Source organism: Malus sylvestris, chromosome 13, assembly GCF_916048215.2.
Source record: "Malus sylvestris chromosome 13, drMalSylv7.2, whole genome shotgun sequence".
NCBI lineage: Eukaryota > Viridiplantae > Streptophyta > Magnoliopsida > Rosales > Rosaceae > Malus > Malus sylvestris.
The window spans coordinates 22125162-22138455 of NC_062272.1; the positions used below are offsets into that span (position 1 = coordinate 22125162).

The 13294-nt window shown below is 36.2% G+C and overlaps 1 protein-coding gene across 1 annotated transcript; it reads right to left on the reverse strand.

Moving 5' to 3' along the window:
• Positions 1-2899: 2899 nt before the first annotated feature.
• On the reverse strand, positions 2900-12235 carry LOC126595366 (uncharacterized). The gene is made up of 5 exons (XM_050261686.1): positions 12203-12235; positions 12024-12095; positions 8785-8817; positions 8375-8502; positions 2900-3011 (listed from the first exon to the last, which is right to left on the reverse strand). The coding sequence occupies exons 1-5, from the start codon at positions 12233-12235 to the stop codon at positions 2900-2902; spliced, it is 378 nt and encodes a 125-aa protein (XP_050117643.1).
• Positions 12236-13294: the final 1059 nt, after the last annotated feature.

Consider the following 13294-nt stretch of genomic DNA (forward strand, 5'->3'; position numbering starts at 1 on the left):
TAATAAACTAATAATTAAGCAAAACTAGTTAATTAAATGATGATTGTCGTATATGAGGAGTCTTTCTCCTTTCTTTCTATGGGTTTTACAAATTTTTCAAATGATGTGATTGTCCACATCAGATGCTACTTAAGGTGGTATAGAAATATGGTATAAAAACATGGTATGAATAACATTACTCAAGGAAAACAGGTTATGGTACAAGTCTTGAGCAGGTGGTAAGTTATTGGTCCCATGGGCCAGTATATCTTAATAACATTTCTTCTTATTTCCAATGTGCTCAACTCTCTAGGTGTTCCTTTGTGTTATTTAATGATAGTTGCTTAATTGTTTGTGTGGTCACTAGTTTCAATGCTGAAATCGTTATGTATTTTTATGATCTCAGCATGCCCTACTGTTCTAACCGTTGCGCTTGTTTCCATGTGAGTTTGTGTTTAAATGCTGGTTTATTATGTTACATAATACAGGATATAGGTGGTCTGCAGGGGAATAAATTAGCCGGGGAAGGGAGTTCTGCGTCTGGGGATGCTGTTGCTTCTGTCTTAGCTGTTGAAGCCCTTAGGAAGTCTGCTAGGCCAACTGTAGGTGTGGTAAGTCCAAGGAAGCGAGTCAGAGAGGAGGATAATACTGCACAAGCAGAAGGGAACCAGGGAATCACTCTAGACGAAATTGACTGATGAGGTGTATGTCTTGGAACTGTAGGGGTCTTGGGAGACCAGATTTTCGCAGTAACTTTAGTTTTTTACTAGAAAATGTGCCCGTGCTTTGTTGCGGGCGTTGAATGTATTATCCACGATAGGCGTGAATAATTTCCACACAAAGTAACTAAAAAGACGGAGTAGTACCTAAGAACCAATGAAGTGAAACTTTGCTTGCTATGTATGGATATGCATGCTATAAGAAACCATTCATTTGTAGATCATATTGTGTCATCAGTATTATACTCATAGTTTCAAGTGATTAGCCTACTACATGGGGAAAACACAGAAAAGGCAAAGCAGAAAAGTAGAAGACAATATTTGAGCATTTGGTAGGAATAGTTAGTTTTCGAAAAAATTGCTAAACAGTCTTACAAATTCAATCGTTAAACGTTACACTGTGACCTAAGATAAAAATACAGTATATAGTTCATTCACATATCAAAATGAAGTGCTATCAAAGGAAAATGATTAAGATGTTGAAAATACAAAATTGGATTGGGCAACCATATCTTTTATCGATAACTAAATGAATAATTTAGAATTGTACAAACCCTATTCTAGCTCATTTGGCTCCTCTCATCCTCAGCTATGTATTCAAAGGCTGAGTAGCCACGTTTGGAGAAGTATCAAATAATCACCATCAGAAGATTGAGAATAACCTCCATTCACATTGCACAAATTGTTTTTTTGGAAGAGGGGACAATTACATATTTAGAGTTAAGTATTAAGATGCAAACATTGTTAAGATAAATTAAGCAGAAAAATGAAACGAATCCAATGAAAATACAGGAGGAAAATGATTTAAAGAAAAGTTAAACTCTAAATATATCAAATTAGTGATTAATTAACCAGATAGTTAGTCTCAATGATCTCGCAATACTAGAGACATCACTCCCCCTGTTAACTCTCAAGTCCTCAACTCCATCACTCTCTCCCCATTGTTTCTAATTCACCTCTCCTTCGAACTCTTCGACTACAAATTTATATATAGCAACTTGAACTGTCCATTTCAAATCATATATACATAGGCAAAAAAGAAAAAACTAAATTCCCGCCACATAAATTAATTGCTAACCAAACAAAGAAAAATTCTTGGAGACCAGAACAAATCCAATTGAATTTTCATGAAAGTAATTGTAATTGAAAAAATAAAAACATATACTTACGTGCCCAAAATTTGAGCTTTACATCATATTATGTTCTTCTTACACAAACAGTTTCTCAGCTGTTAGGTAATTTCTGTGGCTTTTGATCAATAGTTGTACTTATATACCAAAAAAAAAAAAATAGTCAAACACAAATGAAAGAAAGACCTATCAAATTAATAAGAAATCTAAGTTAGAGTTGTTAAAATTCACTTTCACCTGTACGATTCAAACTTCCACACATTTGTTCATACACTTCACCAACTGTTAGACACTAGCTAATTACCAAGATAGCAAGATAATGAATTCCATGAACGAAAAAATAAAAAATGATATGCAACTTCAACTTACCATGCCAGAGAAGCTCCATAAGAGTAGCACCTTCCTCCTTATTGTATGCATCAAAAGCATTGCAACCATAGATCCTGAAAATTATAAAAATCCATCCAGTCAAGAGGCAATATAATAGTTGTGGGAAGGTGAATATGCAACCAATAATCTAAGATATACCTGACAAATTTGCGATTCCATTATAATTTCACACAAAAAAAAAGATCAAATTTTGATTCAAACATCAAACAAAACAATCCCATCTGATACAGATTAGACCAACCAAATAAAGAATCTATTAATATGATTTTCAACCTAACTATAAAAAAGAGCTTTATAACAGCACAATCAAATATAATTTCAACCCAACTAAAAAGAAACCGATTGTGTGTCATAAATTTCATGGGTAGTTTGATTTTGCAGATTAAAAAGAATTGAAGAGTATTGAAAATTACTAAACCCTATCACAACATACCATTAGCGAAGAATTAAATCCAAATGTAAACTGCAGTTTCTTATAGAGCATATCCAAAAGTAAATAGCAGTTTCCTATATCTCCGAGCATCTAACCAGAAACTGTAATTCAAAACTCTGATTTCAATAACCCAAAAAATTTAAATTGCTTACCTGGTTTTCTTGACCGTGTGGATTACATTAAGTATATGCAGTATAAAATTAAAAAACAAAAAGACCAAAAACCAGAAAACAAATAAGGAGTAAAGATCAAACAGTGAGTGGTTCAATTAACCTTTTTCTGTTGGTAGCGTCTGTGAATCCTTTAATCTGCAGAATAAGCTTGGGAACTCTTCCCACCAAACTCCCACAATCAACGCTCCTGCATCAAAAGGGAAAGGAAAAACAGTTGAATATTTGAATTGCATCAAACAGATTGATTGATAAAAAATAAACGAACATACATGACACGACCAATGAATTTCACCAAACGGGAAGTAATAAAATATTGGACACTGAATGAGTTGGAAAAAAAAAAAACACAACAGCATTTTCTTATTCTTCTCCCACGTTCATGTGGCTTCTTTTTCATCTTTTTCTCTTCTCATTTCAAAGAACTCAACAATTAGCACAGCCTATTATAAAGTAGAGGAAGTGCATGAATCTCCTCAGAATGGATGTCTAGGGTTGACCCTTATGTAGAAGGAAGCATGGGAAGAATAAATGGGATATCAAGTGAGGATCTCAAGTAAATTCGCAACACAAAACCCATCCAGCAACAATTTGTTCATGACATCTTAAAACATCAAATTTCGTCCTGAAAACAGGACATTTAATGCAGAGAGCTCAAACTATAATAATTGGTGAATCAAATACTTTCTATTGAATTTATCCTTTCAATTGGTTGGTATTTTTGTTTATCCTCGTATCTTTCAATTGCCACCCAAAACTAACATCTGAGAGAGCATTGCACTTCTTATCTTTAAAAGCATGAATGGTGAACTAAATCAAAGGATAAGAATCTACAATGAACGAAATAAAAACACGCTTTTTACAAACATTATTTGCACAAAAATTAAAATTGTATTGAGAAACTCACCACCCCATTTCTCACGAATGACGTATGATGATAAAACCAATTGGTGGGTGCACTGACATATATTCACAGATCCATTAAAGGTACGAACCAAAGACACACATTATCCTCAATCAAGTCAATAGTGCCCAGCTAGAATCCAAGTCATCAACACAGTCATCAATTACTTAGTCTATAAATTCTCCTTGCTATAACTGTTTTGTAGGTAATCATAGATTGAGATTAATTAGTTACATTAGTTGGTAACTAATCTTTATTAACTGTTGTGTATAAATACCCCAATGTAAATCAGTTTCAATTAATGAGAAATACATTTCTAATATGGTATCATCCCTTTTCGCTTAACCGCCTTTCTTCGATCTTCTTCTTCGTTGCTTCCTGCGATCATTATTTTCTTCGATCTCCGATTTCTTGCGAATCTTGATCGATCTTCTCTTCTCTCCTACTACTTTCTTCGATTACGATGACATCATCAAGGTCTTTTCCGGTGAATCTTGAAGTTCTTGCCCCAAATTTGTCTCCAATGAACCCTAATTTCACAGCGGTTCCGTCTTCTCCCTCAATTTCTGCAATTTCAATTCAAAATATCAGCCGTATGGTTCCTACAAAGCTTAAATGAGACAATTATCTCATATGGAAGACTTTGTTTGCTCCAATTTTTCGTCGATACAAGCTCACATGAATTATTGATGGCTCTGAAGTTTGTCCTTTTCCATTTCTTCTTGATGCATTTGGCAAGAACACTGGAATTCCAAATCTAGCATTCGATTTGTGGTATGAAAAGGATCAAAATATCCTTATCTGGCTTAACTCTACCCTTTCGGAATATTTCATTCCATTCACATTTGATATTACATCATCTCAAGAGTTATGGATGAATATTGAGCAACGTTTTGGAGGCATCTCTGCTGCTCATATCCACCAACTTTGATCTCGACTACATACTATTCAGAAAGGAGATCTTGCAATTTCAGAATATATTCAGCTAATCAAAACCATTTCTGATGCACTCATGGCTGTTGGTGCTCTAGTTTCTGAAAGTGATATGATTGCAACCACACTTAATGGTCTTTCTGATGACTATGAGTCTTTTGTTGACTCCATTATGCTTCATATATTAACTACTTCTTTGGATGAACTACATGGATTGCTGATCAACAAAGAATTGTTTATGAATCGCAAGAAAAAGATTGTTGCTTCCTCTGTTTTTGAACCATTTCAAGCTTATGCGGCTCAGTATCCACAATCTCAAGCTCCTCTTCTTCCTTCACCACATGGTTATGCTGCATAGAACTCTTATACCTTAGCTCCTAGACAATTCAATAGTGGCAAAGGCAACTACAAGGGAAATCATTAAATAACTATCAAGGCAATAACTATCGGGGTAATTCTAGAGGCAATTCTCACAATTTCAATCGTAACTTTGGAGGCTATACTCGTAATTCATTTGGAAATACCTCTGGTCACAAATTTCCATGTCAAATATGCCATTCTCCAGATCATGAAGCCATTGATTGTTTCAAACGGATGAATCATGTTGTTGTCGGTAAAATTCCTCCAGCTATGGGTGCTCACACCATTTACAAACCTTCTGCTCCTATTTGCCTTATGAATTCTGGTGCAACGTCTCATATTACTAATGACATTTATGCCATTCAATATCCCACCCCTTACAATGGTCAGGACAAAGTTTACATTGGTGATGGTCAAGGTATGCCCATTCATCATACTGGTACTACCATTCTTACTACTCATGCTCCCACTTTTCGTTTGAATAATGTTCTACATCCCACTTTTCATTTGAATAATGTTCCACATGTTCCTGCAATGAAGCATAACCTTCTATCTGCTTATCAATTCTTAAGAGATAATCACTGCAAATTGACTCTTGATTCCAAAATCAAGGATCGTATCTCGGGGATGATGCTTTTTCTGGGGCCAGTTAAACATGGCTTTTATCCATTTCAACGCACTCTCACCGCAACCAATTCTCCATCTACTCTTTTCAGTTCTAAAGTCTTTTTACAAGTTTGGCACAACCGGCTTGGTCATCCATCATCTACAATTTACATGAAGGCTTTAAATAGTAGTACTATTGTTTATATTGGTAAAAAGTTTACTTCTTTCTTTTGTTTAGATTGTGCAAATGGCAAGAATCACAAGTTTCTTTTCACTGCAAGTATTAGTTTTGTGTCTATGCCCCTAGAACTTGTTCATTGTGATGTTTGGGGACCTGCCCCTACATCTTCTGTCAATGGTTATAAATACTATGTGTTGTTTGTTAATGAGTTCACAAAATATTGATGGATTTTTCCATTGAAGCTCAAATCGGAGGTGTATTAAGTCTTTGTCAATTTGAAGAGTTATGTAGAAAACTTGGTTGGTAATAAAATCATAGTTCTCCGATCTGATTGAGGGGGTGAATTTACAAGTTCCAATTTCAATTCTTTCTTGTTGCAACGTGGTATTTTGCATCAATATTCTTGTCCTCACACACCGAAACAAAATGGTTGTGTAGAGAGGAAACACATGCATCTCATAGAAATTGCTTGGATTATTCTCATTGCATCCAAGGTTCCACACCAGTTTTGGGTTAAGGCATTCTCTACTGCCTTGTATCTGATAAACAAGCTTCCAATCTCTGGTCTTGAAAAATCTCCTTGGGAATCAATCTTTCACAAGCCTCGAGATTATTCCAAGCTAAAGGTTTTTGGGTGTAGTTGCTATCTCTGGCTTAAACCCTATACTACTTCCAAGTTAGATGGGAAAAACATTCACTGTGTTTTTCTGGGCTACAGTTTACAGCATAAAGGCTATCACTACTTAGATCCTCTTACATCCAGGATCTACATCTCTCGCCATGTGCTTTTCTATGAGTCACATTTCCCATTTCATGAGTCTCAAGGTTCAACAGTTCAGTCTCTCAGTTGCAGAACACCCAATACCCTCAATACCCTACATTTACCCTTCCTTTTTACATACCATGTACTACTCATTTATCCTCAACCCCATCAACCTATTCCCTCCCTCACCCTTCCTCACAGCCTATTTCCACTCATTAGCAACAACTCATTTAATGCAATCTACATCCACTTCACCAATGCCAAATTCTCCAATACAACCTACCTCTCCAATCCTGTCTCAACCTCCCCCTTCCACCAATACTTATTCCATGATTACTAGATCCAAAGCTGGGATTTTTAAACCTAAAGCCTTAGCTCCTACTAAACATCCCCCTGATACATTAAGCCTTGTCCCTACAACTTACTTACAATCTTCCAAGCATGATCACTGGAAGAAAGCAATGACTGAGGAATTTCAAGCACTGCAATCCACAGGAACTTGGTCTCTTGTTCCCTCTACACCAAATCATAATCTGATAGAATGTAAATGGGTTTTTCATATTAAAAGAAAACCAGATGGCAGTGTGGACAAATAGAAAGCTCGATTAGTAGCAAAAGGCTTTCATTAACGAGAAGGTATTGACATTCATGAGACTTTTAGCCCAGTTGCCAAACCTGTCACTATCAGGATACTTTTAACTTTAGCAGTGCAATTTGATTGGTTTTTCAACCAGTTGGACATAAGAATGCCATGGATCTCATTCTCAAGACACACATGGATGGTAGTAAACCATGTACTAAACATCTTGGTACTCAAAAGTTAGATCACAGTGGTACACTTCTCTCTAATCCACATGCATATAGATCAATTGTTGGGGCATTGCAGTATTTGACTTGGACTCAACCTGACCTTTCTTTTGCTTAATAAACTCTATCAGTTTCTCCATTATCCTCTATATACTCATTTTCAGTCTATTAAAAGAGTATTACACCTTCTCAAAGGAACTGTTGATGAAGGACTTTGGTTCAAGAAAAGTTCACTCACTCTCACTGCCTTCTCGGATGCTGATTGGGCAGGATATGTCTTTAATCGATGCTCTACTAATGGTTGTTGTGTTTATCTTAGTAGCAATCTAATCAGTTAGAGTGCAAAGAAGCAACATACAGTTGCTTGTTCATCCACTGAAGTTGAATATTGTTCTTTAGGTCACACGTCTACCGAGATCACTTAGATCTGCAAAATCTTCAGGGATATTGGTTTTCCATTATCTGAAGTTCCAGTTCTTTGGTGTGATAATGTGTTTGCGATTTCCCTTGCATCAAATCCAGTTTTCCATGCTAGAACTAAGCGTGTCGAAATTGACTACCACTATATTAGGGAACTTGTCTTAGCCTATCTGCTTAGAGTTTAGTTTGTTCCCAGCCACAATCAAATTGCAGATATTCACACAAAGTCTCTGTCAAAAGCTCGATTTCAGTTTCTCAAGTCCAAGCTTTCACTTGGCTCTCATCCATTCAACTTGAGGGGGTGTAGAGACACATTATCCTCAATCAAGTCAATAGTGCCAGCTAGAATCCAAGTCATCAACACAGTAAGCAATTACTAAGTCTATAAGTTCTCCTTCCTGTAACTGTTTTGTAACTAATCATAGATTAAGATTAATTAGTTACATTAGTTCGTAACTAATCTTTATTAACTATTGTATATAAGTATCCCAATGTAAATAAATTTCAATTAATGAGAAATACATTTCTAATACGAACATCATACAGTGAATTGCAAATAAAGTAAAACATCAACTATACCTCGAGGCGACATTAGATACAATCATTATCAAGTCTTCATCATTCACACCAAGAGCACTCAACATCTCAGAATTCCTCATCTCCATACCATTATATAGCAGCTGCTGCTGTTGAAGCAGTACCCGTGTCTGCTTATACGCATCGAAAAACATATCACGCATTCATCATACATTTCTCTATTAATTAATCAGCTAACTGAATTTAAAATTAGCTTCCAAACCAAAAAAGTTCTAAATTTTTAATTTTGCAATCACATTCAATTCTTCATCTCTTACTCTAAATCCCAATTACATAAATATCTAAACTTTACTTCAATTTAATATTGTTTTCCCCAAAAACAGCACAATCCCATAAAAATAAAGTTAAAAAAAAAAGCAACAATAAATCATGAATTCAATTAAACTTCTCACCTCCACCTCCAGCAGAGCTTTCACATTCTCAACCTATCACAAAAAAAAAAAAAAATCAAATCAAATCAAATCAAATTCAAGTAAAAAAAAACCATAAAAGAACGAAATAAAGACACCAAAATTATATAAAAAAAAAATTCCACACCGATTCAACTTTCACAGTATAGAAAACACAACTTTCACAATATTAAAAAAAATTGTTGGAGAATAGGTTCAAAGGAAAAATCTAAAATTAATTACCTTGAGGATAAGACCGACTCCAACGGTGGGCTAAAAGCCAAATTTCCCCACTTATTCCCCCTCCCCAAACACCACCCAACCCATGCTAAAACATTGGGCTAAAAGTCAAATGCCAAAGCTGGGCCAAATCCCCCCCCCCATGCGAGTGGACTCACTAGCACTTGGGCCAATCTCGGCCCGCCCACGCGGTTGGCTTGCAAGGCTTTCCAGACAGGGGTGTGCCCCCCTGTCAACTATGTGTCGGCCAACATCATCATCCCAACGACTATAATTTTAATCCAAGGGCTGGGCTTTAAGGACCGTTAGATCAAATTTAATTTTTTAGAATTTGTTATTTTAAAATACATTGAATCCAACGGTTGAGATTGAATATAATCAAATCTAACGGTAAAAAAAAGAGATCTAACGGCCCAAATTTAAATCCAACAGCTAAAATAATTAAAAAAAATTATTTAACTCAAAATTCACCCAAAAACTCTATAAATACCTATGTATTTGTTCAAACATCCACACAAAACTCAATTTTCTCCTACAATTCCTCCAATGTATCTTTCTACCATTTCTTTCCATTTCCAAATTGTTCAACATGGCAAGAGAGCATATTAGAGGTCGTAATTGGACATGTGAGGAAAATGTTGCTTTATGCTTGACATGAGTTTCTGTTAGCGAAGATGGTGTAGTTGGCACAAATCAAAATAATATAATGATATAAACAAAATATCCAAAATTATAAAAACAAAATTTCAAAAAATGAAGAACAATGTGTTCTGAAACGAAAAACAGAAGAAAATCATATACCCAAAATTATAACGGACGATTTCATATTTTGTAGATAAATAACACTCCCTTTTCTCATGTATGATAAATATTCAAAGTTATAACATCTCAATTCCACATAAGGCAGTACACAAACCTTTGGAGAGATGCTAGTGGACAGTCAAAAGCTGGGTCTCATGTTGTGGCAACGACTCATGCTGCTATTCAACGATGCAAAAGAACGCAAAGTTCTATATTGCTATAGTACATATATTGAAATGGAAATGGAAACACAAAGGAAAACAGTTATCCATATCTAATGACCAAATAAAACAGTTGCATAATATATGTTCTGACCAAATAAAAGTAGGCTGACTTGGTACCATTCAAGAAAGCCCTATCCACATTCACCACATCTGCATATAGTAGCATTTGTGGGAAGACCCACTCCAACAATGGGCTAAAACCTAAAATTTCCCTCTCCCCCCCCCCCCCCAAAAATCCACTCCAACCTATGACCCAAAATTAACCTAAAACTCATATGGGGGTAAAATATCAGGCCAATTTTAGGCCACAAAGCAAAATAGGCCCCACTAACTGAGAATGAAACCAGGGCTGTGAAGCCCACTGCCCATCCCCTACTCGCCTACCCGCTAGGCCTTTTCAGAAATCCAACAAACCCACGTGGGGTTGTTCCTTCAGGTGTCAGATCATCAAGTAGCCCAACGACTACTTTTCTTCATCCAATGGCTGGATTTAAATGGGCCATTGGTTAATCCAACGGTTTAGGTTCAATTTTTTTTTTTTAAGTTTTATATTTATATATTTATTGAATCCAACGGCTTAGATCGAATATAATCAAATATAAAGGTAAAAAAAACAGATTTAATGGTCCAAATTTAAATCCAATGGCTAAAATAATTTAAAAAAGATCTAACGGTCCAAATTTAAATCTAACGGTAAAAAAAGATCTAACGGTCCAAATTTAAAATATTTTGAGGTTAAAATGTTCATAAAATTAATTTTGGATAGTCTATATAATTTTTTTTTAAAAGTTAATTAAAAAAATAGCCTTAATTCATTCTTTGATAATCTCGGGCTAAAATTTTAAGTCAGAAGGGTTGGAGCAAAAAATCTGTTTCTGGGTTAAAACCTATTTTTTGGGCTAAATATTTTTAAGTTTTAGGTCATGGTTGGAGATGGTCTTATAGAGATGTGACAACAAACCAACCTTAACGAAATGTAGTCAAATCAATTGGCGAAAGTGATTATCAATTTCGTATTCGGCTTTATCACTGGAAAGAGATGCTTTAAAATATTTGCTGCCCTCTCACCCAACTACGAACAATCAAGAAAAGAAAATCATATTCAATAGAACAGTAACTATGCACGCCAACTCAAAAAGATGTATCGATGTAGTGATATGAGTGTCCATAAGATTAAGACGTAGTGGGAGTGGATAGATCAGAATTAGTAAGAATAGTAATTAGAGAGAGAGAGAGAGAGAGAGAGAGAGAGAGAGAGAGAGAGAGAGAGAGAGAATTATATCACCATCAAGGTAGGTTATCAATACCTTAATATATATTCAGAAATAGAACAGTTATATTGAAATTCCTAGCATGGTTTTCATAGTCAGTGGGTATGTCATATACTGGAGAAAAATCTTTGGAGAATAACTATAATCAATCGTCCTCATCCCTAAACCGTTATAAACTATGTATTTGGATCCTCGCCGGATCCCCTCATTGGGGATCCTAGGGATCAATGCACGTGGACTGTTGATAAAAAATTGTGCGGTTCCAATTAAATGCTTTGTATATTTTTAAAAATAAAGTAGCCTCGTTTTACGTAAAAATATAAAAAAGAAAAAAATTATGACCGCACGATTTTTAATCAATCATCCACATGCGTTGATTCCTAAGATCCCCAGATAGGAGATCCGGCGAGGATCCAATTGCATAAACTATCTCTAATTGGATGATCAATCTTGGCATAATGTACGGAGTAAAGTAAGCAATCAAGATGCTGGAATGCTTAATTGAGATATAATACCTTGGTTGTGAAACTGTCAAGTATCAAATGTGGATAAACCTGGATTCACATGGTTTCCCTTTCTATAGCCAAAACCACACAGCATCATGCTCATCCTCTGTAATTAAAATACAACAAAAAAAAAGAAAGTCAAAATGATAATTCAAAATTTAGAAGAATCATTTTTTTAGCAAGCATAGATTTCCACATACAAAGAGAAGAGAAACAATGAAGATAGGAATACCTGTTGCCGATGATGAGGTCGAAGGATCTGAAGGCTGAAGCTACAAACAAAACCCCCAAAACCACAATAATAAAATTTGAACAAAAAAAACATTTATAAATCCAAATTTACACTCCTAAGCACATAATATTCAAAGCCAAGAATTACCCACCCCAAATCGGCATCAGGAAACGCTACCATTTCTGGGCTTCAAATTTCTTCGAATTGACACCAAATTCACTATTTTCCAGTCATAGGGCCATCTGATTTATAGTCTTCGAGAAGAAGATCTGAACAAATTTTTACAGGGTTGGTTGTTTTCAGCAAGAAAGAGAGACAAGTCGAGATCGGAGAGCGAGGAAAGGCCAGGTTTAAGAGCAACAGAAGGGTTTGTGAGAGAGATCGATATGGAAAGAAGAGTCCAGAATTCTTGTTCGTGTCAGGAACTTCCATCGGGGATGTTTCCTGGCCGACGAGCACACAGCTCCCCTAGAGGATGGCGCCGGTTGAGGGCTGCTGTCGGGCTTCTGCTTCGCTGTTGGGCATTGTCGGGCAAGTCTCGTCGGGCAAGACTCTTCGGGCAAGGCTGAAAGAAAAGGACAGCGTTAATTTTGAGAGGTGCCTTTGTGGGGCCTTAGGTGTAGGCCTTGAGGCTCACAATCAAGGTTAACATTTAGGTGCTCAGGCGTGCCACTGCCATCTTTAGCATGGCAGATGTAAAATGGTTGTCGTGCTTTAGTTGTATATATGTATGTATCCAAGAAACCGTGTTAGTTATAACAGGTGCCTTTGTGGGGCCTTAGGTGTAGGCCTTGAGGCTTCCCATAAATAACTAAACCAATGCTCGAACGCATCATATTTGTTCTCGTGATTGTAGGAGTTTATTAACTATTATACTTCTGATTACCCGAATCCAAGAAGTAGAATGAACCCAAATAGGTGCCTTTGTGGGGCCTTAGGTGTAGGCCTTGAGGCTTCCCATCAGAGTTCATTCTTATACTTAGACTCTTTAGATCGCCGAACGGAATGAATGCAAATGGATGCCTTTGTGGGGCCTTAGGTGTAGGCCTTGAGGCTTTCCATTAGAATCTATTCCATGCTCAAGCGTTCTATGATAATTATGACATAATAGAAAGAAAACTAGAAGGTAGGTTGATTACTTGCGCCCCAAGTAACTGCGGACTTCTCGTTTATCAAGGACTGTCGTGGATAGGTTAAGTCCACATAAAGTTCTTTTTTATGCCTTGAGGCCAAGGACTT

Excerpts from the sequence above, each read along its gene's own strand:
- LOC126595366 (XM_050261686.1), bottom strand. The coding sequence starts at position 12,235 with ATGGTAGCGTTTCCTGATGCCGATTTGGGGTGG. Across the intron at positions 8,503-8,784 it reads AAGCTCTGCTGGAGGTGGAG|ACACGGGTACTGCTTCAACA; the intron begins GTGAGAAGTTTA and ends GCGTATAAGCAG. Across the intron at positions 3,012-8,374 it reads GTATCTAATGTCGCCTCGAG|GAGCGTTGATTGTGGGAGTT; the intron begins GTATAGTTGATG and ends CTTTTGATGCAG.